General features: G+C 40.0%; 1 protein-coding gene across 1 annotated transcript in view; it reads left to right on the forward strand.

The window, feature by feature from the left end:
* The first annotated feature begins 1,068 nt into the window (after positions 1-1,068).
* Positions 1,069-25,663, forward strand: part of VIRMA (vir like m6A methyltransferase associated) — a 28,728-nt gene continuing 4,133 nt past the window's right edge. The window contains exons 1-23 of the mRNA XM_005479505.4: positions 1,069-1,215; positions 3,813-3,928; positions 4,158-4,244; positions 4,616-4,664; positions 5,162-5,330; positions 6,221-6,343; positions 7,158-7,463; positions 8,341-9,493; positions 10,508-10,999; positions 11,749-11,903; positions 13,840-13,922; positions 14,404-14,497; positions 14,634-15,178; positions 15,752-15,987; positions 16,724-16,976; positions 18,512-18,729; positions 19,925-20,057; positions 20,635-20,787; positions 22,464-22,624; positions 22,880-22,976; positions 23,902-24,068; positions 24,229-24,560; positions 25,449-25,592. Of these exons, the coding sequence (XP_005479562.1) occupies positions 1,153-1,215; positions 3,813-3,928; positions 4,158-4,244; positions 4,616-4,664; positions 5,162-5,330; positions 6,221-6,343; positions 7,158-7,463; positions 8,341-9,493; positions 10,508-10,999; positions 11,749-11,903; positions 13,840-13,922; positions 14,404-14,497; positions 14,634-15,178; positions 15,752-15,987; positions 16,724-16,976; positions 18,512-18,729; positions 19,925-20,057; positions 20,635-20,787; positions 22,464-22,624; positions 22,880-22,976; positions 23,902-24,068; positions 24,229-24,560; positions 25,449-25,592 (5,329 nt within the window). The 5' untranslated portion in view covers positions 1,069-1,152. The remainder of the gene's footprint in view (positions 1,216-3,812; positions 3,929-4,157; positions 4,245-4,615; positions 4,665-5,161; positions 5,331-6,220; positions 6,344-7,157; positions 7,464-8,340; positions 9,494-10,507; positions 11,000-11,748; positions 11,904-13,839; positions 13,923-14,403; positions 14,498-14,633; positions 15,179-15,751; positions 15,988-16,723; positions 16,977-18,511; positions 18,730-19,924; positions 20,058-20,634; positions 20,788-22,463; positions 22,625-22,879; positions 22,977-23,901; positions 24,069-24,228; positions 24,561-25,448; positions 25,593-25,663) is intronic.

Raw genomic sequence — 25,663 nt, forward strand, 5'->3', positions numbered from 1 at the left:
ATGGGAACTTCCTGAACTAGTTTCACCACCACAAATGGATGTATTGAACCACAGCTTTGTTTAAAGTGATGCAACATTTTCATGTGGAGTACAACCTAGAGGACTGTTGCTCTTGTTGTAAGTGAAAGTTTGGAGTGCTGAGAGAGCAGCAAGCTCAGCTACTGGAACAGAAAAGGGGCTTGTGAAGTCCTGATACACACATAAACCAGTGTATTTCATAAGCAGCTGTTTCAGACACAAGAGGCAGATAGCAAGGGATAATTATCCCCGTTAAGTAAAATGCAGGTATTTGGCTAAGGCTTCCATCTAGAGATGTGACACATCTTTTTACAGCTTCCTCCAAAGGCACATGGTGCAGCTGTGCTCTCAGGCATAGAGCTCGTACAGAAAACTTGTGTAACCAGCATCACTTGCGTAAGATTAATTCCACATCATTCTCCTGGCCACGGGCTGGCTTTGGCTTCGTGGCGTCCCCAGTGCTTGTCCAGCTTGGCTGCTGTTGCAGAAGGCAATGGATGCTAAACGAGTACGTCTGGCGTTGCGGAAAGGTTGAAAGAAAGGAATTGTGCCTCACGAACTTGAGAGAAGCGACAAGTTCTTCACCTGAAAAGAGTTGCTTTAAGCATGGGAAAAGCTACAAAGGAAATTTCTTAGGCGGGGCTGAAATTAACCAGCACCGGGCTTGTGAAACCGAGCGGAGGCAAAGGCTCGGCGCGGACTGCGGTGACGCCCAGCGGGGACCGGGCTCTGTGGAGAGCGGGGACACCGCCCCGGTGCTCCCAGCCCCGATTGCGGCCCGAGTTTTAGCAGGTGAAAGGTTGGACTCGCGATCTCAGAGGGTTCTTCCCGCCTAATTAATTCTATGACTCCGTGAATGCTGAAGCAACCCAAGCTCCGTCTCCCCTGACGGCGCAGGGGGCGGCAGAACCCGCCCGGCCCTCATCTCAGCTCCGCCCCACCCTCAGCTCCGCTCAGCCTCGCCCTCAGCTCCGCCCCGCCCTCAGCCTCGCCCTCAGCTCCGCCCCGCTCTCAGCACCGCCCTCAGCCCAGCCCCGCCCTCAGCTCAGCTCCGCCCTCAGCCCCTCCGCACCCCGCGCGATCCGGAAGCGCTCTCGAGCGCGCCGGAAGCGCGTCCCCCGCGGCCCGGCCAAGATGGCGGCGGATGCCGCCACCGAGCTGCTGTTCCTGGACACGTTCAAGCACCAGAGCGCGGAGGTAAAACGGCGTTCGGGTCCGCCTCTCCTCTCACCTCCCATCCCCTCCTCTCCCTCCTCCGAGGCTGCTGCCGGCGCTCCCCTTGCTTGCGCCGGGGCCTCCCGGAATGCGGAAGCCTCGCTGGGGCGGGCCCCGGCGGCGGTCGGGCGGGAGCAGCCCCGGCGCTGGTGCCTACAAGCGGGAGCTGCCGTCTCCTTCTCCCCTCGCCCGACGCGAAGCCAGGATCGAGCCGCCGTCCTGGCAGCCCGAGGCGCTGCTGGCAGGGGCGGAGGGTGGTGGGAAAGCAGCGGGGGTTTGGAGGTGGCGGGGAGCAGAGGCGTGCGGAGAACAAAGGGGATAAACGTGCTTCGAGGAGGCGATGTCATGGAAGAAGTTGACTTCTGAAGCGGCCGTGCCCTGCCGCTTATGACATTCTTGATGCTCTTGTGTAGCTGATGATGAGGAGGGATATTTGTGCGTTTGTGAGATATTCCCTTAAATTTGTTCACTTTACACAAAATGAGTGTGTCAGGCTTTTTTGGCAGTGGTATATCGTGCAGATATTGCACTTTGAGGGTGTTGGGATCCTGAGCATCTTTCAAACTGCTGATCTTGCAGCAGATTTGTCTGGGGCTGAGCTCCTTGTGCCGTTCAGGGACGAGGAACGGGACTGTTTGGGGAAAAGTGATTGTGTACTGTAGCATGACAAAGGCGTTTCAGATTCTTACAATAACTGGACTGCGTTTATGGATAGGCATTAAAGAAAGAAAATGGAGTATTTTGAAATGCAATGAAGTTGAAAAGTTTTTCAGGAGTCTTCTAGCTGTCCAGATTAGCTAGGCCCAAATGTGTTTTTAATTCCACTATTTAGAACAATGTTAGGTGGGGAGTGCTACCCAGTGTGGGTAGAAACAGTACCCACTCTTATTCTTCTCCAGGACCCTATGTTCTCTTGTTGAACATTTTTAATATTTTAAAATATTTTTTTATCACTTCCATTCTTACCAGTGGCATTGTCCAAACCTGAACCTTAGGTGTGTTATGTGTTTCTTGAAAGCCTTTTTTTATGTTACACTGCTGCTTCTGCCTTGTGGATTATGTGTGTTGCACTGGAACTTACAGTTCTTGGAAAATACTGCTGTGGTTTTGAATAAAATTATTTATTTGGTTTAGCTATGCAGTTTAACTGCTGTTGAGTTGTTTTGATGTAGGGTCTTTTTTAATGTTTTGTAGGAGAACTGGCTTGAATTCACTTCTTGTTTTGGTGATGTTGATGCGTGGCTGTCAGGACATAATCCAGCACCATTTAAAGAGGGATTTGTCTTTATTTGGTGCTGCTCCTGGGGATGAAGCTCCCCAGAGCAGCCCTTCCTCCAGAAATCTGAGTCTCCTGCATGACTCAGATGTTTTTTAGAGGCACAGATGAGCTCCCACAGCCTCAGTCCATGCAGGCTGCACTCAGCCTGTTCTGTTCCTGTGTCTGTGCTGCCTGTCCTAGCAGGATTCCTTTGGTTCCACCATCCAGCTCCTGACACACCAGCCCACAGGCCAAGCTGTTGTGTTGTGTGCTAAAAAATGTCTGCATCGATTTTTTAGAAGACAGCAACACGTGCCTAAAACCGTATCTTAAAAACTGTTTTTAAAACTCCACTTTGTCTGTTTCATTGCTTGCTGGCTTTCTAAAAATTTTAGTACTTGCTTTCTGCTGGTTTCATTGCTTTGATTGTAGTGAAGGAGATAAATTTCAACTGCAGATCAACTTTTTTTTTATTTTTCATGTTTTAGTTGTGTTAATAGACAGATGAGTGGCTTGTGTTTTTTTTCCTATCAGTTTGCTGACTCAGCTTGCTAATTGGAAATGTGATTCTGAGCTTCTCTTAAGAAAGTCTTTATATGTTTACAATTGAACATGAAGTTACATGTATTGTTTAATGAGCATATATATGATAAAATTATTGATAAATGCAATAAGATGTAATGCAGTGAATTTAGTGAGAGAAGACGTCCAGCATTAATTGTTTAATAGCTGCTACATGGGAAGTCACTGTAAATTTGATAACTTTCTAGTTTGCTCAAACATCTTTTTGGAAAGTAGAAGAATTCTTTATACTTGCTGTTTCTGTGTGGTAAACAGAAATGATAAGTGGTAAAGGTTTTCAGGTGTTGCAAAATTGGAAAAATAAGCATCATATGGAAATTTTGTACAGACTTTTGTACTTATTTTTGTGAGTCAGATGTACTGAATTACAATATCATTATAATGTTTAATATTATATTTGAAATATGAAATTTGATAATGTTTAGAACTACATCATGCATACTTTCTGTTTGGAAAAAACAACCTGTTACTGTTAGAAAGATTATTGCAAATAAAGGTAGTAAATTAAATAAATAAACTAGTAACACTTCCTATGAAAAAATAGTGTCAAATATATGAAAAATGCTGAGATTATATAAAAACTCTGTTTTTCTGTATAACAGTGTTTATCAGCGTTTAGCATTTTACAGAATTGAATTTTATTATTAAGATTGCTACATGTTCTATTAGTAGAGAATACAAGTGCATTATGTGGTTTGTTTTTTACATTTCCTGACTTTGCTTCCTCTTTGTTTTGCAGCAAAGTACCAACATTGACGTGGTTCGATTTCCATGCGTGGTTTACATCAATGAAGTGCGAGTCATTCCTCCAGGAGTGAGAGCTCACACAAGTTTGCCTGACAACAGGGCTTATGGGTAAGTGACAGACACCAGGTATCAGATTCAGGAAAACCTTCCTCTTATTGCTCTGTTGAACTTTTGTATCTCAGTGGACCTTCCTACATAAAAATGTAAAATGTATTTATGTGTTTGCTGAATGTGTAGTTATTTTTGGGTGTTCCTAAAACAGTATAATTTTGTGGTAGTCCTGCTTACTCTGATAAGGAACTCATCTAATTTAATTTGACTTTCATTCTGTTCCTAGGGAGACATCCCCCCATTCATTTCAACTGGACTTGTTTTTCAACAATGTCAGCAAACCAAGTGCCCCTGTTTTTGATCGGCTGGGAAGGTAAGTGTGTGACTTCATTATCTACCTTTTCTTCCTGAAAATTTTTATAGTGCAGAGAATGTGCAATAGAAAATCCTGTATCTCCTATGAGTTTCAGGTTTGCTTTGGATTTTGCTAGTTTGTGTTTTTATCCTTTTCCTCTGATCTGTATGGAAGGACAGAGGTTTATGCTAAAGTAAGAAAAATTTCTATTATTTTTAAATTTACAGAGCCCATATATATTAATGCAAGGAATTCTGTAGAAAGAAGTGATTTTTCTTTCTTGTATGTATTTGTTCAGTATCTTATTGTTGGCTTGTATGATTAGTATTGCTGTGTTTTACTTCTGCTTTATATTCATGGAAAATGACTTTGTATCTTTCATTGAACAGCCTTGAATATGATGAAAACACTTCAATTATTTTCAGGCCCAATGCAAAGGTAATGCAGTGCAATTTAAACCTCCTCTTTCCCCCTGTCATTTAGGTGTAAATATGGTTTCATGTGGTGTGTTAGCCCTGTATAAAGTGGTTTTTGTTTCAAACCTTATCCTAATACCTGCTTGTAGTTTAGATACTCTTTAGAGTTTTCTTGTGGTTTTTCGTATTGTCTTTTGTTTTTTTGTTTGTTGGGTTTTTTTCATCAATAGGCTGTAGTAGATCCAGTATCCAGTCAATATATGTACTGCAAGGAATTTAATGCTTTTGGAGAAAGATTATTTGTTGCAGTGATTGATGTGCTTAATGTGTTCTCAGTTTTCAAGATGTGGGATAAAGAGGTATTTTAATGTTGAATTTTTCTTTTGGCTTTTATGCAGATCCCGATATAGTGATGCTAGAGTAACTGTTTTGGAGTTGTGGAGTTGTCTTTAACTGCTTTTTTTTTTCCCTTCTTTTTTTTTTTATTCCTTTTCTTTTTTTTTTTTGAAAAACCAACAGGTCAACACAGATGGATTGGTTCTTAGAGGGTGGTACAACTGTCTGACTTTGGCAATATATGGCTCAGTTGACAGGGTAATAACTCATGAGAGAGAGTCACCTCCTCCACCACCCCCTCCGCCCCCACCTCCCCAGCAACAGCCTGGATTGAAAAGGAATCCAAAACATGGTGAGTCTTGGGAGAAGAAAGAGATTTTTTCTTTTACAAATCAATGTTACAGTATCCCATCTGAAAAACAAATCCCCAGTTCTTCCACATTTTAGATTACAGTGGCTTTAATTTTTCTTTATTGTGTCTTTAGTTTCATATTTTTTTCTAGATTTATATTGAATGGTTTTAAGTATGGTCTTATCCACTGCTTTTATGAGAGTGGTTTATTTGATGTATTGCTGGTTACTTTGGATGGTAAAAATGCAGTTTAACTTGTGTGAACTTATTACCAGGTAGCTGAATGGAATATAAAATAAACTGATTAGAATATTATTAAAGTCATAAGAAAATTTCACAGTTGTAGTTAATTTTGCTTATCTGACTTGTGTAAAATACATTACAGAGGAGTGCCCTGCGCTGGTTTTAGAACAGCCATGAATAGACTCCATGGTCAAATTCCTGCTTCAGTTTTTGTTTTAGATTTAAAATTAGAACTATTGTCCAAAGTATGGCTGGAAGACTGCAAAATTTGCATACTATATGCAGTAAAAGACAGTTGTAAACTATAAAAGCCATTTGAGTAAAATGTGAACTTTTTTTTAAAGCAATTCAGATATTATTGATAGAGTTACAGTATGAGTAGAGTAATTGGCATTACTCATAAGTTGTAAACAAGTATTATATTAAAAAAAAATAAGCTTGTTTATTGATGTAGTTCTTGTTTACATCAAAAATAACTTCATCAAAAGTGACTTTAGAAAGTTGTCTCATGTAGTGCAGAATATAGATAAAATAAAAGCTGGGCAATTTTGTTCCCCAGTCAAAAGTAGCCCTGAAGCCAAAAATTTTTCTGCTTTTATTCCTGAGGTTTCATTAAATGCAAGTTTTTATTTTCCCAATAAATATAGTTGATGGAGAGAAAGAAGACCAATTCAATGGCAGTCCTCCAAGACCACAGCCCAGGGGACCAAGGACACCTCCAGGCCCTCCTCCTCCTGATGATGATGAGGATGAACCCATGCCAGTGTCAGGTACAATGAGAAGAGACTGTGTTTTATTTGCTGCATATCACTGCTTAGAGGAGGCAGAATTCTGTGTTCCTGCCCAGTGTGAAGTTTCTTAGCTGCTGTTACTTCTGCTGGACAGATTCAGTTTTAGGAAAGGGATTTGGAGAAAAATAGGCTTTGGGTTTGTTCATTTGCATCATTTTTAAAGGTAGTAGATTGGGAATATTGGCTGTTCACCAATGCACTGTTAAACAGTCTGTTCATGTTTTATCTGGGTGTTCTGTTGAGTCTGGTACCCATTGTCCTTCTGCATTATTCTGCAGCATCTGCCAAGTGGCCCAGTCTCTGTATTGCTTAGAAGTGCCAAGATGTTCATGTCTTGCTGAACTAAGTGATTGTGTTCAGTCAAATCACGAGAAGATTTTCAAGATGTTTTTTTTGCATCTCTAGTGTATGTGATGCAGAAACCTAAAAAAATATATACTGCCATTAAAGACAATAAAATATTTCTGTAATACATTAGCAAAAAATAAAAGGAGAGCTGAGGAGAATCTCTTTTATTGTATGCAGGGGGATACACGGTGACAAAGGATGTGTAAAAAGCTGAGGTAGATAATGACTTCTTTGCCTCAGTCTTTAGTAGGAAAAGCAGTTACTCTTCAGGCACCCTGGGCTGGAAGTCACATACAGGGAACTGAATGAACCCTCAGTAATCAAGGAGGGAATGGTCAGGCCAAGTGTATGGGGCCAGATAGGACCTACTCATAGGGCCAGTCCTATTTAATATCTTTGTTTCAGGAAAGTGCTCTTATTTCTGAAACTTTGTATCTGTTTTTAGTGGTTGGGGAAAAAGAAGATGATGTGGACCATAGGGAGGATTACTTTGAGCCGATTTCTCCTGATCGAACGTCCGTTCACCAAGAAAGCCAGTACTCGGACGATGGAGAGGTAGAGGAAGATCAGCCAGAGGAAGGGGATGATGATGATGATGATGTGGATGTTGAGGAGGAGGAGGATGAGGACGATGATGACGACGATGATGATGATGGTCATACAGTAGAGAGTATTGCTGATGAGGAAGAAGAAGAGGAGGAGGAAGATGATGAAGATGAAGAAGAGGGCGAAGAGGAGGAAGAAGGTGATGGTAAGTTGAAGAGTTTAGAAAAAAAAATAGAGGTTTATGAAATTTTGATGGCAGTACCTTCATGAGTATGTGCAAGGGAACTGAATTTTTTTCCCTTAGTGTCCTGATTTAGGGCAAATTTGGGAGAAAACCTCCAAAGGGGGCCCTTCTAGAAAGCAAACCCACACGGCCCCTCCCCTCAGCTGGTTTGGGAAGGATTCCTCAGAGAGAAGTGTGAAGAACCTGTTTATTTAACAGGCACAGCACCCCCACCCAGCGTCACCCTAGGACACTTGGTTATTGCAATTGCCTTATTTGTGGTCCTGGCATCTCTCAAGAGCAGTATCTTGCTGTCGAATATTTATTCCTTTATAGTAAAACTTTCTATAAATAGAGGAAAATAGATACAGTTTTATAGGTGAGAATGAACATTCAATCTTGTTATGTTTTGTTTTAAAAAGTAGGAAAGTGGTGAAAGACTATTTCTTAAGCAAAAACCATGGGAAGTAGTTTATATAATATATTTAATTGTCATCTTCTTGTGTTATTTAAAGATCCCACCCATGTCTATGCAGAAATTGCAGGCTAGAAGTGTTTTTATAGGTGCAATCACTGGAAGAAAATTGGACAATATAGTTGTAGTAATGTGTATTCTAGTTAAACTTCTTGCTTTATACATTCTTTTAAGTGACTCCATTATTGCATTAAAAATGCCTGTCAGGTGGGGCTTTCACTCGTATCTTGACAGAGAAGGCTTTTTGTATGTTAGTGTGTGGTTGTTCTCTAGCTAATAATATTTGTGCAAAATGAATCACTACTTGTATTTGGAAGATACTCTCTGCAGTGATGAATTGGTTTATTCATAACTGATTTGGTAACTTAATCTTTCTCTTTTTAGGAGATGATGGCTATGAGCAGATTTCAAGTGATGAAGATGTAATTGCTGATCTAGAACGTGAAACATTTAAGTATCCAAGCTTTGATATTGAATATACACCTGAGGATCTGGCATCTGTGCCTCCTGTGACATATGAACCTTTTGAAAAGGAGCTTGGACCGCTTTTATACTTCAGCTGCCCTTACAAGACTGTATTTGAAAATGAAGTTGCTAAAATAAAGGATCAAGACACAGAAAAAGAAAATTCAGGGGCAGTGGAATGCTCAGTTAAATTAACTGAATTGTTGGAATTGTATCAAGAGGAAAGGGGTGCAAAGTGGGTCACGGCATTAGAAGAAATTCCAAGTTTAATAGTTAAAGAATTGAGCTACCTGCTGGTGAAAGACACAAAGCAAGACTATATTACCCAGCTAGTAGACTGGACCCTGCAGGCTTTAAACCTTCAGGTGGCTCTCAAGCAGCCCATTGCTTTGAACGTTCGACAGCTCAAAGCTGGGACAAAGTTGGTGTCTTCATTAGCAGAATGTGGGACTCAAGGAATAACAGCACTCTTGCAGGCAGGAGTGATTAATGTGTTGTTTGAACTGTTGTTTGCAGATCATGTATCGTCCTCCCTTAAACTTAATGCTTTTAAAGCATTGGATAGTGTCATTAGTATGACTGAGGGAATGGAGATGTTTCTAAGAGGTGGCACAGATGTACATGAAAAAAGTGGTTATCAGAAACTCCTGGAACTCATACTGTTAGATCAGACTGTGCGAGTTGTTACAGCTGGTTCTGCAATTCTCCAGAAATGCCACTTCTACGAGATTCTGTCAGACATTAAAAAGGTGGTGGATCAGTTAGCAGAGAGCACTCCTCCTCTTCCTAATCACACAGAGCCAGAACAGGACCAGGACTTGGCAGGACTTGAAAGAACCAACCAAGAATATGAAAATGATGTGGAGGCTCCTATGGATATGGATCATCTTTTGGAATCGTCTAATATAAGCGAAGGAGAGATGGAAAAACTTGTTAGTCTTCTTGAAGAGATCTTCCATTTGATGGAAACTGCTCCTCATACAATGATTCAGCCCCCTGTGAAATCTTTCCCAACCATGGCACGCATTACGGGCCCTCCAGAAAGGGATGATCCTTACCCTGTCCTGTTTAGGTACAGCACTTGTGAATTCAATTGCTAGTGTGTTTCCTCTAGCTTGATTGAAATATATTTCAGGGGTGACTTTGGGACATTTCACTTAATTGTTTTTTGGAAGATTCTAGATTGTGGATATGAAGTCTGAAAGAGTTTGATAAGTTAATGTGCCTGTTATTTTGTTGGCTTTTGATCAACCTAGAATGCCCCAAGCCTGAAGTTAACATCCTTATTACTCTTTTTTAATCTCCTTATTGCTGGTAATGTGCTCACCCTTCAGTTGCATTCGTAGATGCTGGCCAGTTTGAAAATGGTTGTAAATCTAGTGTTCCATTTTGTTATCTTTGAACACAACTATGTGTATGGATAAAATAAGTCTGGAATTCCTCAGTCTGGATGTTGAGGTAGCAAGATGCAAACTGGTCTCAGATTGATGAAAAGGTCATGCAGTTGTGTCGCTGTGCTCACTTTCACAGCACAGGCAGAGGAGCTGAGGCTTGCCTGCCTTTAGCCAGTTAAAACGTCTCATGTTTCTTACTCTGTTAGCAAGTTTCTATCTAGAAAGTATTTCTGTAAATGCTGACAGATTTCTTTGGTAGCAGTGGTGTAGGTCATGGCTGAATATAGGCATCTACATGCAAAGAGTCTTCAAAAATTGCCTGCTAGATATGCTGTAATGATTGATTTCCTAGCACATTTAAAACATTGAATCTGACATTGATGATGATTCAGATGCAGTAAATTTAATAAAATACAGTGTCCTGTTTTGTGTGTAGACATAATTGAGGTTTTTATTGTTTGAGTTTTTTTAATGTGGATCAGAATTTTAGGACTTATTTCTTGTAAATATAATAGCAATTACATTTTGTAAGGTTTAAATTTTTTACTGCTTCATAATTAGTTATTATTTCTTGTAGTCCACAGAACAGTAAGTGCTGAAGCTAGGAGGTACATAGTTTTATATGAATTGTTGAAAAATATTTGTAGCACTGCTGATTATTTTCCTGATTTTGGTTTGTTTTTGTTTTTCAGATATCTTCATAGTCACCATTTCTTGGAATGCATTACTTTGCTACTGTCTCTTCCAGTGACAGGTGCACATCCAGGTGTGCTCCAGGCTGTCCGAGATATATTGCGTTTCCTGGCACAGTCACAGAAGGGTCTTCTTTTCTTTATTTCTGAGCATGAAGCAACAAACTTGTTGGTTAGAGCACTTTGTCAGTTTTCTGACCCAGATCAAGAGGAAGGTCTGCAGTCAGATGGTGCCAACGAGGATCCTTTTGCCCTGTGGCTCCTGCATTCAACGCAGACGTTACAGTGCATTTCAGAATTGTTCTGCCACTTCCAGCGGTGCGCAGCCAGCGAGGAGACTGACCACTCAGATCTGCTGGGAACACTGCACAACCTTTACTTGATCACCTTTAACCCTGTAGGAAGATCTGCTGTGGCTCATGTATTCAGTCTGGAAAAAAATCTCCAGAGTCTTATTACTTTAATGGAGTACTATTCCAAAGAAGCTTTAGGGTAGTGTATGCATTTATTTATTTATTTCCTTTAGTTTTTTAATTTTAAAAGTATCTATCTTTTATAAATAATTCCATAAATCTAAAATTTCCTTTAAATCCTGATGTTTTTATTTAAAGCCAAAACAACTTTTAAGTGGAAGCATGTAATACAAAATCAGGCCTGTCATTTGTATTCAAGTACTTAACACCCCAAATCTGTGTAGGTCATCAACAAAGTTCTTGTAATATATGTAGAGCAAACTTTTGATTATGTGGAAAAATCAGTAGGTAGGGAGTTTTTATTCAAGCATAAAATGTTGTCTGTGAAACAAGTAAAAAGTTTGACTGGGGATGGAGAGTACTGCACGCTACTCTGGGGTGGGAATCTCTCAAGTATTCAAGTTCTTGTACATGTTAAATGCAGTCATTGTTTTCTCTGGACAGGCAGTTGTACTACTTTAGGTAGCAGTGATTTTAAAATATTTGTGAAACAGATAGTTACATAAAAATATTTGCAAGCCACTTGACTGGATCTCATGGTTTGTTGATGCTGAAATAAATATGAATGTATAATGTGGCAGAAATTGTTTGCTTGCCAAAAAAATAGGAGGAAATTGTTTGGGTTTCTTTCATTGATAATTATATGGGGCAATCCTCGTTGAAGGTAAAAGTTCTGTAGGTAGATTTTTAGGGTTCAAATAATGAAAATCTAACAGATATCCATTTGTGTTAGCTGAGATCTAAAGGAAAACCTTGTTGTTGTTTCAGAGACTCAAAGTCTAAGAAGTCAGTGGCTTATAATTACGCCTGCATCCTTGTTTTGCTGGTGGTACAATCTTCCAGTGATGTCCAAATGCTGGAACAGCACTCAGCACCTCTGCTGAAGCTCTGTAAAGCAGATGAAAATAACACCAAGTTGCAAGGTATAGTGTGTGTAATTATCAACTGAATTGTTTGAATGTATAGAAGAAATATTTTTTATGTGAATAATTAGTGCTTTACAGTTGTCTGGCTTGGATAATGAAATTACTTATGCAGTTGCATCTGATTAGTTGAGTCACTGAGATAATGTGCAATTTTTTTCTGTTAATGAGAGTTAAATAGGAAATACTTATAGTTAGTTTTTTTTCAAGTAAAATGGCTACCATGAATTCTGGATAATTACAGGAAATTTGAAATTATTCAAACTGTGTTGATAATAGGAGAGCAAATTTCTGTAGAAGTGGACTAACTAGTCAGTGAGCTGAGTCTTAATTTTGTTTACTATTGCTATTGCTGTGGTTTAACCCCCACTGGACACTGAGTACCACACCACTGTTGCTCACCCTGCCACCCACCTCAGTGGGATGAGGAAGAGAATCAGGGAAAAACAAGTAAAACTCCTGGATTGAGATAAGAAGTTAAATAATTGGAAAAAAAAAAGTAATACTAATAGTACTAATGATAACAATAGTAATAATTGTAAAAAAGGGGAGAGAATAGATAAAACCCAAGAAAACAAGTGATGCACAGTGCAATTGCCCACCTGCTGATCAATGCCCAGCCCCTCCCCAAGCAGGGATCATCCACTGCCAGGCAACTCTCCCAGTCATGTCATACTGAACATGACATCCTATGGTATGGAATATCCCTTTGGACAGTTTGGGTCTGTTCTTCTGGCTGTGCTCCCTCCCAACTTCTTGTGCAGCTCCTCATTCACAGAGCATGAGACACTGGAAATCCTTGACTTAGGGTAAGCACTGACTTACGGTTAGCAACAGCCAAAACATCAGTGTGTTATCAGTATTATTCTCATGCTGAATCCAAAACACAGCACTGAACAACAACTAGGAGGAAAACAAGCTCTATCCCATCTGGAACCAGGACAGTGATGTAGTCTGACAGAGTCTTTGCTACTAAATAATCCTGGGGCTGTTTCAAGGCACCTAGGCCAGCTGACATGGAATAGTCCATGTTACCCTGTTACTCCATCTTTTGATGTCCAAGCTGTGTCTTGGTGTCTTCCCAGCTTGTGTTGACTTACAGATCAGGCCTGGGACACGGAAAAATCCTGCTGCAGACTATTCTGACCCCTGAACATTGAGACTCTGATGTCCAAAGTTGTGCTCTGCACTGGTTAACCCACTCATATAGACATACCAATAATCTCTTCCAAAACTTAAATGCACTGAAAGAAATCAGAGTTCTTCAAAGTTTTAGTTTAAATCTCTCCTCTTCATGCTCTTATTTTTGCTCCTCACCTGATCATCAGACCACTCTATGAGAAGCAGATCTAGCTTCTTAAACCAAATCATGAAATCAGTCTGAGTCATCAATTTATATGCACTTGATCTTCATGTTTTTATAAATATGTTCAGGAGCAATGGTTTTTAAATCTTTAAATGTCTTATCCCAGGAATTTGGGACTTTCAGGTTGTTCTAGACTAAGAGAGAGATTGATAATCTGTAACGACTTCTAGCATGAGTGAGTGCAGGGCAGAGGTTGGCTCTAATTGGGCACTTGATAGAAGTTTTGTGCTTAGTTTGTGTGCTTTCCATTAAGGGGAATGTGTTTTGGTTCTTTTCTTTAGCTTACAGTGCCCCTTAGTGTCTTTTGTAAAAAATCATTTGATTACAGATAATGAGATGAAAATTGCCTTCAGATTGACTTGAGCCAAATTTTGTCAGTGTGCATAATATGTATTGCCTGTTCTGGAGTTCTGGTTTTGTTGATGCTTTTCAGCTGGCTACAGCTGCGCTAAATGCCCCACAAATTTCGCACTTGGCTTTAGTGCCTATTGTGTAAATTAGGTACATTTTGATTGGAAAAGGTTTTATGATCATAAATTCGCTGACTGAAGTCTTTTGTTTTTTCCCCAGAGCTCAGCAAGTGGCTGGAACCTTTGAAAAATCTTCGATTTGAAATAAATTGTATTCCAAATCTTATTGAATATATCAAACAGGTCAGTAAAATATAGGTAGATGTTATCTTTAGTTATGTTCTGTAAGCTTAGACCTTTTGTAGTCTGATATTTTGTCTTAGATATGTACTAACATGTTTAAAAATACATACTGTTATCCAAAAGAGATGTTTCTATTGAAGCTTATGATCTAGGCTGGGTCTTGCATTGTTATATTTATTGAAACAAAATCTAAGGTAAATATATGATGCAAAGATCTAATTATTTAAATCTTTGAGCTTCCTGTAAATCACGATGCAAATGTTGATGCTCTTTTGTTTTAGTTTCTCTTTTAGTTTCTGCCTTAATTATGATTGCTTACCAAAAGATGAAATAATTAAACTTAAATTTTGTGACACACACAGTAACTAAATACAGAATTTGAATTCTGTAGCATGAGTATACTGCAGCAAGCAGTATACTCATGAAGTCCTTCCTTGTAATACAGGCTCATTCCTTTTTTCTTTTTCTTTTCTCCTAAAAGAATATTGACAGTTTGATGACTCCAGATGGAGTTGGTCTTCCAACTGCACTTCGTGTTCTCTGTCATATTGCATGTCCACCGCCTATGGTAGAAGGTATGGCTGATGGATTTGTACAGATTAAAGTACAAAGCTTAGTTTTCTGAGTCTTCTACTTAAACCTGACTAAAGTGTAACTGTGATTGCCCAGGAGAAATTAGAAATACAGAAATATTATTTCTTTTCTGTACAGGTCAACAGAAAGACCTTAAGTGGAATCTTGCAGTTATTCAGCTCTTCTCTTCCGAAGGAATGGACACCTTCATCCGGGTGTTGCAGAAGCTGAACAGCATCCTTATTCAGCCTTGGAGACTCCATGTCAACATGGGCACCACGCTGCACAGAGTCACTACTATTTCCATGGCCCGCTGTACACTGACTCTGCTTAAAACAATGCTGACAGAGCTCCTGAGGGGAGGCTCCTTTGAATTCAAGGACATGCGTGTTCCTGCAGCACTTGTTTCCTTGCACATGCTCCTCTGCTCTATTCCGCTCTCAGGCCGCTTAGACAGCGATGAACAAAAAATCCAGAATGACATTGTTGATGTCTTACTGACTTTTACACAAGGAGTTAATGAAAAACTTACCATTTCTGAGGAAACTTTGGCAAACAATACTTGGTCTCTAATGCTGAAGGAAGTTCTCTCATCAATTTTGAGAATTCCTGAAGGCTTTTTCTCTGGACTTATACTGCTTTCAGAGTTGTTGCCTCTTCCACTGCCCATGCAGACTACTCAGGTACAACTGAGATGTATTTAGTTTTTAAAGAATTTTATTATTTATATATAACGCTTTGATCATTTTTGTAGTGGTGGAAAGAACAGGTGTGAAAGGATGAATTAAAGTTGCAGTAAAGCATTTGGGCTCGCACAGACTCTTTGTAGATTAGTCTTTTTCAGCAGAAACAAAATTGGTATTATTTGGAGCATTTTTCCTAAGTTAACAGTCATGTGTTGTTCTTTTGTCACTTGTGAGATTATCTAGACTCCTGTTCTGTTACTTAAATGACTGTCTCTGAAGCTTTTAATTTAACTCTGAATGCTGAACTTGGTATATTAAGGCTCTTCTTTTTTTGTCATGGATCTTTAATTTGTTAACTTTATTAAGTAAGCATAAAAAGTGTGTGGCAATCCATGCTCCTGAAGGAATACCTAATTTGCTGGCTCATGCACTGTCATCTGGTGACAATGAAAATGGCATTCCAGATTTTTAATGAGGACAGTAGTTGTACTTTGTTTATACATTGTGATAGAATTCAGATTTTATCATAAAAATTGACAGGAAGAACCCTCGTGCCCTTCTGTTGTGCAGGTAATTGAAGCCCATGATATTGCAGTGGCGCTGAACACCAGGAAGCTGTGGAGCATGCACCTGCACGTGCAGGCCAAGCTGATCCAGGAGATCGTTCGTTCTTTCTCCAGCTCGTCCTGCCAGCCCATTCAGCACATGTTGAGGAGGATTTGTGTTCAGCTCTGTGACTTGGCTTCACCTACTGCTCTGCTCATCATGAGGACAGTATTGGATCTAATTGTAGAAGACCTGCAAAGGTATTTTTGTTTTCTCTTGCAAAGATTTTGTTGATGAACTGGTAAATTCACCTTGCTTCTGCACAGTAGATTTAGCAGGAAGAAAATACTTTTGGAAATATTATGCATTACGGGCTGAACAAATTCTCATTCTAGTGCTATATGCTGTTGTGTCCTGATAATGCTTAAGGTTCCCAGAGAACCAGCTCATACCTCTAGGTTTTGATGTAGACAGTTTCATGTTGCATGTTTATGGTAAGTATTTCAGGAAGATTTTCTTCAGGTTGGCTTTGCAAAGCCTCATCTTTGCTGTAAAGGGCTTTTAAGGACCTGTATGACATAAATAAGAAGAGCAGGCCAGTAAAGTTTGCTGTACTGGGATTACATATGTGTACAGATGTTTGTTAACTAGTGGAAGTTGAATGATACAGGTTCAGAGGGTTTGGAAACTGAGTGCTCTTTCTTTAAAACATAATTATCCCCTTAGGTACTGTTTACATAACAGCATATTTATCTTATGCAATTAGATACCCTACAGTATATTAAATGCACAGTAGATTAATTAATGATATGACCAGAAGTTCTTTAGTGAAAGTTGAGCGGTTTTCAAAAAGTAAATGGAACTGTAAGTTTAAGTATGCAAACTAGGTGAATTTTTTCTAAAATGCAGAATAATATTACTCCTGTGATGGTTGTTTTTATAGTTTCTTAGATCACTTTAAACCAGCTTTTTCACAGTGCACTGATACCCTTTCAGCAACACAGAAGACAAAGAGAAACAGTACACTGGACAGACCACTCGACTGCTTGCTTTGTTGGATGCCCTGGCTTCACATAAAGCTTGTAAATTGGCTATTCTGCATCTTATCAATGGAACTACTAAAGGGGATGAAAAGTATGGAGAGGTTTTCCAGGAGCTCTTGGCTTTGATGCGATCAGCTGGGGACAATGTCACTCATCAGCAGTGTTCTGAATATGTAACTTCCCTTTTGCAGTCGCTCTGTGATCAGGTATTGGCTATATCTAATGCATAATGTGTATTAATTATTGTAGGAGAAAAATTAAATGAGGTTGTTTCTTAAGTACCCCTCTTTTTCCAAAATTAAAAAAAATAATAATCTTGTTAAAACACAAAAAGTGTGCATGGTTTAGGCTACTTTGGCCTTCTTGTTCTTGAATGTAAATACTTTCCAGTTTATGATATGTCTTCTACATTATGTGCACTGTTCTGGCAGCTCATTAGAGACCAGAAACTGAATGGCACAAAGATTTCCTGTCCCATCAACTGAAAGAGGGATACCATTTCTCCTTGTGGGCCACTGACAAAACTTGAGTTGTCACTGTTCACCTCTTACCTAGTTAAATAAATATGTATCTCTTAGTGATCTAACTGAAACCTCTTGAAAATGTATTCCAAATATAAAGATATGTATGCTATGCTGGTACTATAGAACTCCTCCATTAAAAAAAAAAACAGAAGTTGGTAGAGCAAGGTAAGAAAATGCTCGGTGAAAGTTGATTCATAGACTGGCCCTGTAGTTTTTCATTAATGTGTGCACAGATTTGCATGCCATCATTTGTCTCACTAGTGCATGTATTTATTTGATCCAGTGCTTCCTCAGTTACACAAAAGACATGTGGATGTTGTTGGTCAGTAGAGATAATCAGCCATTTGCATATAAACAAGATATCTCTGTCCATACAAAATCGTTGGGAAAATCAATCTTGTTTTATTTTATGTAAAATATGGAAGTGACAGAAGGTCCTAAACTTCATAGGTGGTGTCGGCAGCCTCTTAGTTTTCACAGAACCTTAGAATCAAAGCATATCTTGAATTGAAGGGGACCATAAGGATCATCAAGTCTAACTCCCCACCCTTCACAGGAATATCTAAAACTAAACCATGACTAGGAGGGTCATCCAGATGCTCTCTGAACTCTGACAGGCTTGGTGCCTAATCACTTCCCTGGACCCTGTTCCAGTGACTGACCAGCCTCCCAGTCAAGAACCTTTTCCTGATGTCCAGCCTGAATGTCCCTTGATGCAGCTTCATTCCATTTCCCTGTGTCCTGTGGCTGGTCAGCAGAGGGAGGAGAGCACCTGCCCCTCTCTTGTTCCCTTAAGGCACTTGTAGATTGCTGTGAGGTCACCCCTCAGCATTCCCTTTTCCAGCTGAACCAGCCAAGGAACTTCAGCCTCCTTGACCAGTGTTTTGAGATTGAGAGACACATTGACTACCTAGGCAGGAAACTGTGTATGTTATCCAGTGACTATTGGGCTTTAATTTTAGCTCTGCTACAATATTTCAGAATTTGAAGCTTTTATGTTTCAGAAATAAATAATGGTTTGTAACCTTAACAGGACTGAACAAAAAAGATATTCTAGATTAGTATTTTGTTGGTCAGTAATAACTGAAAAACTGGAATAAGATGATAGAGGGATAATGAAAGAACCCAGTGCTTCTGACTTCATGTATGTATGGCTTATATTTACTGCAAGCATATAGAATGCATTTTTACTATATGTATAATAATAATTCTTTTAGGATATTGCACTTATTTTACCAAGTTCATCAGAAGGCTCTGTGTCTGAATTAGAGCAGCTTTCCAACTCCTTACCAAGCAAAGAGCTGATGCCCTTAATTTGTGACTGTCTGATGGAAACATTAACGAATTCTGAGAGCAGTTACAGCTGTCTGCTGACATGCATCCGAACAATGATGTTCCTTACGGAGCACGACTATGGCTTCTACCACTTGAAGAGGTACGGTATTTTATGGTATCGCTGACAACTTAAAATTATTTCAAAACTGTAGTGTGGAATAATTTTTTACATGTTTAGTCGAAAATGTTGAGGATAAGGCATCTAAGCTTTTGTTTGTCATTGGGGCTTCCGTGTTTTACTCAGTATTTTGGCCTTCTTCACACTCTGAATAATTTCTGCAGTATGCATACAGAAGCGCTTAGCTTCAAGAAGGAGACAAAGCATTTGAAACAGGTTTGTACACTCTGTTTCCCCACTCCAAGGCTGGAGGATTAGAATGAGATGTACTGTTCTTGTTCTTTCCCTTCTGAGACACTCAAAGAGCTCTCATCTGGAACACTGGAGAACTGTCTGTAATTCCTGTCTTTTTAGGGGATTCAGTTTGCACTTCCCCGAGTGTTCTGATCTCCAGACAATTAAGGCTTTAGCAATTAGTTGCTTTTTTTCCACACCATTTTTGTTCACTCACTTTGAACAGAATATACATGTATTGGACAACATGTTGTTTTGCTGCTTGATTCTTTGTCCTGGATTTGCACTTGTTTCTGTTTGCTGAAGTTGGAGTGCAGAGGCCAAAAGGTGAGGTTTGCAGAGAGGAAAACCTTGTCAATATAAGGTAGTTCAAAACACTTTACAAGTTGTGGATGCAAGAAGCCATAAAACCACCAGTAAAAATTAGCAAGTTACAGATGCTGTTCTTGCATCTTAGAGATGCTGGATCCCATGTGTCCAGCTGTCAGCTTCAGTGCACAGCCTTGCTATTTCTGTTCATGTTGCCTTTACAGTTTGTTTTCTGCAGTTAGGCATCAGGAGGTGGAGTGAAATTTGTAGCTGCAAGCATGATCCTGCTTCATACATAAGGTCCTTGTGCAAGCACATATTTCTGTACTTCAGTCCCTTTTCTGCCAAAGATGAAATTGTGATGTCGTGAATGTTTTGGAGGTAGTATATATAGCTGTATATGTGCACTCTGAAATATCTGCAGATGTTCTCACCAGACAGTACTGGTGAAAACAGGAGTCTAGTGTGGAGAAAATAATGAAGCTCCAGCTTTGTAATCAAGACTGAACTTGATAATTGTAAAATTTGCCAGGTTTATTTTGCATATATCCCATTTTCTTCTAACCAGTTATGGTGGAACAGTCACATTGTATGTACTAACAAAGTATTTGCTATCTTTTTGTTTGAAAACCAGCTCTCTAAGAAAGCACAGCAATGCTCTGTACACTGTGTTGAAGCGAGTAATAACTAGTTTCAGCAAAGACACGGGTGAACTGGCCTCTTCATTTTTGGATTTTATGCGACAGATTCTGAACTCTGATACGCTGGTAAGCAAATATGTATTGAATGCTTGAACTCAGCTGCATTTTCTGAAATCTGCAGTGTGAGATGCTCAGGAACAATTATTTCAGAAAGCAGTTGATTCTGCAGATTGCTGGGTGGGGCTTTTCCATCAGTAGTGTTAGTGCCATCTTTAGTTTTTAATGAAATGTGTGAAAGCTGGGCAGGGATGTATGTTTAGTAAGTAAGAGGGGTTTTCAGGAGGAAGAAAGGCATATCTGTTCACACTGATTTTCTAAGTGAATAGTGTGCTCTGGTGTCCCACTTTTAGATTCACAGCATCCTGTTAGAGAGCTGCTGTACTGATGTGTGGTATAGAAAAAACTATAAAATCTGTGATACAGACCTCATCTAGTACAGGAAAGGGTTGCATTCATCTTGATGCAGTATATAAACTTGCTTGTTGAAGTGTACTTTGTTACAATAATTTACATCATATATTTTTAAATCAAGAGAACTCATTTTGCTAATTTGCTCTAATGTGTGTTAGAATTCAAAGGGGTTTGCAGTCCAGAAGTACTGAACATTTATGAGTACTCACTCCCTAACTGTCAAATATTTTAGGGATGTTGTGGAGATGATGGAAGCCTTATGGAAACAGATGGATCCCATTCAGGCAGAACGCTGGGTCTTACCACTGCAGAGTTAAAACATCTACTACAAAACAAAGAAGAAACCCCAGAAAGCCTGCTTCTTGATCTGGAGAAACATGTTATGGTAAAACAGTTCAAATAATCAAGTTGATATTGCAGTTTTCTGTTAGCACATCCTATTAGCCAGGCAGTTGATGGTGTCATGGAAGGCAGCACATACCTACAAGCAAAGGGTGTGGGGTAGTGGTGAAGCAGATTGTTAATGCAATACACTGCAGGAACCCCAGCTTAGCAGTGGCTCAGTGTTACTGGTGACTGGTAAGTGGAATTAATACTGGGGGCTGGATATTGCTGGATGTTTTCATCTGAGGCCTGAACAATGGATACCTTTTCAGTGAGTTTGTGGATGCCAGTAGGATGGGGGGAGTGACTAATCTGACATACAACAAAGCCTCAATCCAGAGAGATCTCAGTAAATGCTTTAGGATTGATTGAGCAGAAAGTTTGTGTGGTTCATTAGGAAAAATGCAAATGTCTGCAGTGAAGGCAGGACAGTCCCATGCCTCGTTGCAGGCTGGGCTGACAAGGCTGGGTGGTTGTATTGGTCGATAGGTTACAGGTGGGCCAACAGTGAGGGATCACTAGAAACAGGTGAGTGAGTGTGTTCTCAGCCATCCTGGAAGGAGCATGGTCAGCACAGCCAGGGGCCTTGTTGTGTCCCACCATGGGTGCTGTGAGCTCTCATGTGAGTGTTGTGTTCGCCTGTGACCAGCTTTGCCCTCTCACCAGTTCTAGAGAGACCTGGGAAAACTGGAGAGGGTTCCACCAAGGTGCTCAGGGACCTACAGAACATGTGCTAGATAGAGAGGAGGAAGAAGCTGGGCTTGTTTAGCCTGGTGAAGAGGGCTCAGGAACTATTTCACAGTTTGCCACAGCTGTTTGGGAAAATACTAACAAAGATGGTGGAATCAAACTTGTATTGGTAATTCCAGATGATAAATTAAGGGGCAGTGCCCCTGGATTGTGGCTTCAGAGGTTCAGGTTGATATTAGGGAACAAAAAATTACCCACTGAGAGAGAAGGAGAGTGAAGCACTGAACAGGTCAGTGGGACTCTGCGCTCTGTCGCTGGAACTTTTTTTTAGACATGACTGGACAAAGTTATGGCTGACCTGACCTGGCTTTGATGATAGTCCTGCTTCAAGCAGTGATGATGTGGACTGGACTAGAGGACATGCAGAATTCAATGCATCCAACTTTTCTGTGATTATAATTGCAAACTTAACTCTCATATTCAGATTGATTCTGTGTACCTGATGGCAGCCATGCAGTGGATAGCTAATTTAAGAGAGTCCATGAAACAGCTGCTCCACAGCCTGTTGATCACAAATGCCTTTCAAGTGCTTTATTCCCTCCTGTCCCTTCCCTGGCTGCCTACATCTATTCACTAAGAGAAAAAAAGCCAAAGTTCTTCTGAATGAGGAACAGCAGACACAGGACATTGGAATGCTTTAATAGAGAGCTTCTTAAATAAAACCTGGGGCAGTATCTTCCTTGGGACTGTTATAAAGGATATTGCATCAGTTGGGAATGAAACCTAGGTGCATGGTATGTTTAGCTAGCTCCTAGCTCCACACCTAGGAGCTTTCTGCTGTTGTTTGTGTACTCAGGTGTCTTACTTTCACTATTTGTGGCTGGGTAGACTGTTGTATAGTAACTCCACCTTTTTTAATAAATAAGCAAAACATTATTCCTTCTGTGCAGAGGGGAGAAAATTCTGGTTTGTTCTGTGTTGACATAGGATCGTTCTAAGGAAGACGATGGCCTTGAATCCTTACTGGACAACATTGTTGGAGTAAGGCAGATGTTGGAGTCAGCAGGTGATTCTTGTCCACTGAGTGACCAAGATGTTGAGCCTACTCTTTCTGCACCAGACTCTCTTCAGAACTTGTTTAACAACAGGTAAAATGGTTGAGTGTGTCAGCAGTGATTTATTTGGGAAAATTGAGTATTTTATGCATACGTAAATTAAGTATATTAAAAACAGGATATAAAGAGCACTGTTGTCACTACTACCCACGAGTCCCAATGTATTTAATGTCATGTGAGTATCAAGAGTAGAGCAGCAGTGTTCACCCCAGGTCCTGTGGTGCTGTGTATGCTTGCAGGTGGTTGTGGTTCATAACCAAGCAGGCCTTTGGCCTTGTTCTGTTGTAGGACTACGTACGTGTTGGCAGATGTGATGGATGACCAGCTGAAGTCCATGTGGTTCTCACCCTTTCAGGCTGAAGAAATAGACACTGACCTAGATATGGTAAAAGGCTTCATTAGTGTATCTGAAGTGGATTTAAAAATGAGGATTAATCTGAACTAGTAGCATCAGAAATTTATATGGCCAAATGGATTGTTTTCTTGAGCTCACCTTTCTAACTTGACCCAGATAGAGAGGTTCATTTGTTAAAGGGGTTATCAAATGCTTTCAGATTGACTTGGAAACTGCTACAAAATTGGGATCTTTTGCAGTACCCTAGGGGAGCAGTTGCTGTGTCAGTCTCAAACTGCTTTTGCACTGCTCTTGAGGCTTTTCATCAGTTTGTATTAAAGGAAGAAAATAATGTTATTTAGTTTCTTTTCCTTGCTTGTCTTCTGTCATTGCAGTAATATCCACAAGAGCCTCATAGGTTCACTTTTTTTATTTAAATATTTGCTCTGAGGTAACAGAAGGGGGAAAGGTGGCAGTAGTAAATGAAACTACCTGCACAAAAGCTTTTCACAGTTTTTGAAACTTCTGGATTATAAACTTTATCATTAATAATGAAAAATACAGTAACATTCTGAGTTTTTTAGAACTAAGGAATTGGCAGTGTCTTAATTTCTTGTGTGAGAAACAATCAGTTTCTGTTGACTTCATTGCATTAATTCCTTTTTAGTTTTACTTTTTTAATTTACATGCAAAGATAGTTGTATTTTAATTTCCTTACAAAACCAAAACTGTATAAAAGTGACATTAATAAATTTATAGAGCTCTATCTTGAACAAGAGAATTTTCAACTGTGGTTCATTAAGTGGCAAGATAGGTGTTCATATTTGAGAGCTATGCCCTTCACTCCTTTTGTGTTGAAATCTGTCAAGATAATTTTTGTGCAGCTCTGCTGCATTTTTTGTTTTGTTACTGCTGCTCGGTTTTTTTTTTTTGGAGGTGCTAGTAATGATGTTTTGATTAAATTCTCTCTTTGAAGGTAAAAGTTGACTTAATTGAACTGTCAGAGAAGGGCTGCAGTGACTTTGACTTGCAGGCTGAATTGGAGAGGTCATTTTTGTCAGAACCATCATCTCCTGGACGCACAAAAACCACAAAAGGGTTCAAGCTTGGCAAGCACAAGCATGAGACCTTCATAACTTCAAGGTAAAATGAACCTAATGAGTTAATAGTGTCATCAGCATTGATTTGTGTGTTATCACATGTCAGATACCTTTCAAATTGCATCTCCAGTATGGAGAATGCCTGACCACCAGCAGTACAGTGTTACATTAGCTAACTAAATCATCATGGTTTGTCACGACAGTGGGAAATCTGAGTACATAGAGCCTGCAAAGAGAGCTCATGTTGTGCCACCACCCAGAGGAAGAGGAAGGGGAGGATTTGGACAAGGAATTCGACCACACGATATCTTCCGTCAGAGGAAACAGAACACAAGCAGGCCACCCTCCATGCATGTGGATGATTTTGTGGCTGCAGAGAGCAAAGAAGTGGTTGCTCCAGATGGGATACCACCAGCCAAAAGGCCACCAAAAGTGTCACAGAAGATTTCTTCGCGTGGTGGATTCTCAGGGAACCGTGGAGGACGAGGAGCTTTTCACAGTCAGAACAGGTTCTTTACACCACCTGCTTCAAAAGGTGTGTTGGTTCCTGTATTAGAACTGGAGTAGATGCATGTTAAAATTGCTTCAGTAATACTAACCCAATTTCCTGTATCATCCCCAGCGTGAGATCTTCCTGAAGTAGTGTTGTTGCAATGAGTTGTTTAGCACCAGGAAAGGTTCTCTTGAAGGTGAGAACCTCCAAAGCTGTAGATAGCTAATTTAAGACAGGCCATTAAACAGCTGCTCCACAGCCTGTTGATCACAAATGCCTTTCAAGTGAAACAAGGCTGTGAATTCCCATGCTGCCTTTCTGCCTCTCTTTTACAAAAGGAGTCAGCTGTTTCAGCAACTCTTGGAGTGCTTCCCTGCCTTTTGTGACATGTAGTTACGGAGATCAAGCACCACAGTACATATTTGGGTTAAAATGAGGGTTTGGAATAAAAGGATGGAAGATCCTGACAGGAATACGATGCAATCTTCAGTGAACCTGGAGATTGTAACCTACAGAGTGTTAAATTTCTTTCATACACAGTCAAGATTGCATTCCTTTTCCTTCCATCCCATAATTAGGGCAAAGTAGAAACAGAAAATACTTCTATTCATAAAGTTATAAATACTAGAATTTATTTCACCACAAAATCTGAAAGTATAAGAGTTTGTCTTGATACGCTAGATAATGTGAATTGTTTTCAACTTGAGTCTATGCCTGATAAATAGATCTGTTCCCTCATTCTGTGCAGAATAACTTGTAGACTTCAAGTTGGAATACTGCAGGTATGTTGATACAGAGTATCTTTATCTATTTGAATTGTATAAATATTATGTTACCACCCTGAGTATTGTGAAGATTGAAATGGGACAAAAAGCCCCAAACCCAGGGATGTTTGCTCAACAGTGCATTGGTTTTTCTCTCCCTATCTAGGAAATTACAGTCGTCGTGAAGGTGCTCGAGGCTCAAGTTGGAGTGCACAGAGTACGCCCAGGGGAACCTACAATGACAGTAGAGGTGGTCAAAGCAATTTTAACAGGGGTCCACTGCCACCACTGAGACCATTAAGTTCAGCAGGTACATGGTATTCCTATGGGCATCGAACTATAGAGAATTCCTTGAATTTCATTTTTGCTTTACAAATGAAA

The sequence above is a fragment of the Zonotrichia albicollis genome, chromosome 1, assembly GCF_047830755.1.
Source record: "Zonotrichia albicollis isolate bZonAlb1 chromosome 1, bZonAlb1.hap1, whole genome shotgun sequence".
Taxonomy (NCBI): domain Eukaryota; kingdom Metazoa; phylum Chordata; class Aves; order Passeriformes; family Passerellidae; genus Zonotrichia; species Zonotrichia albicollis.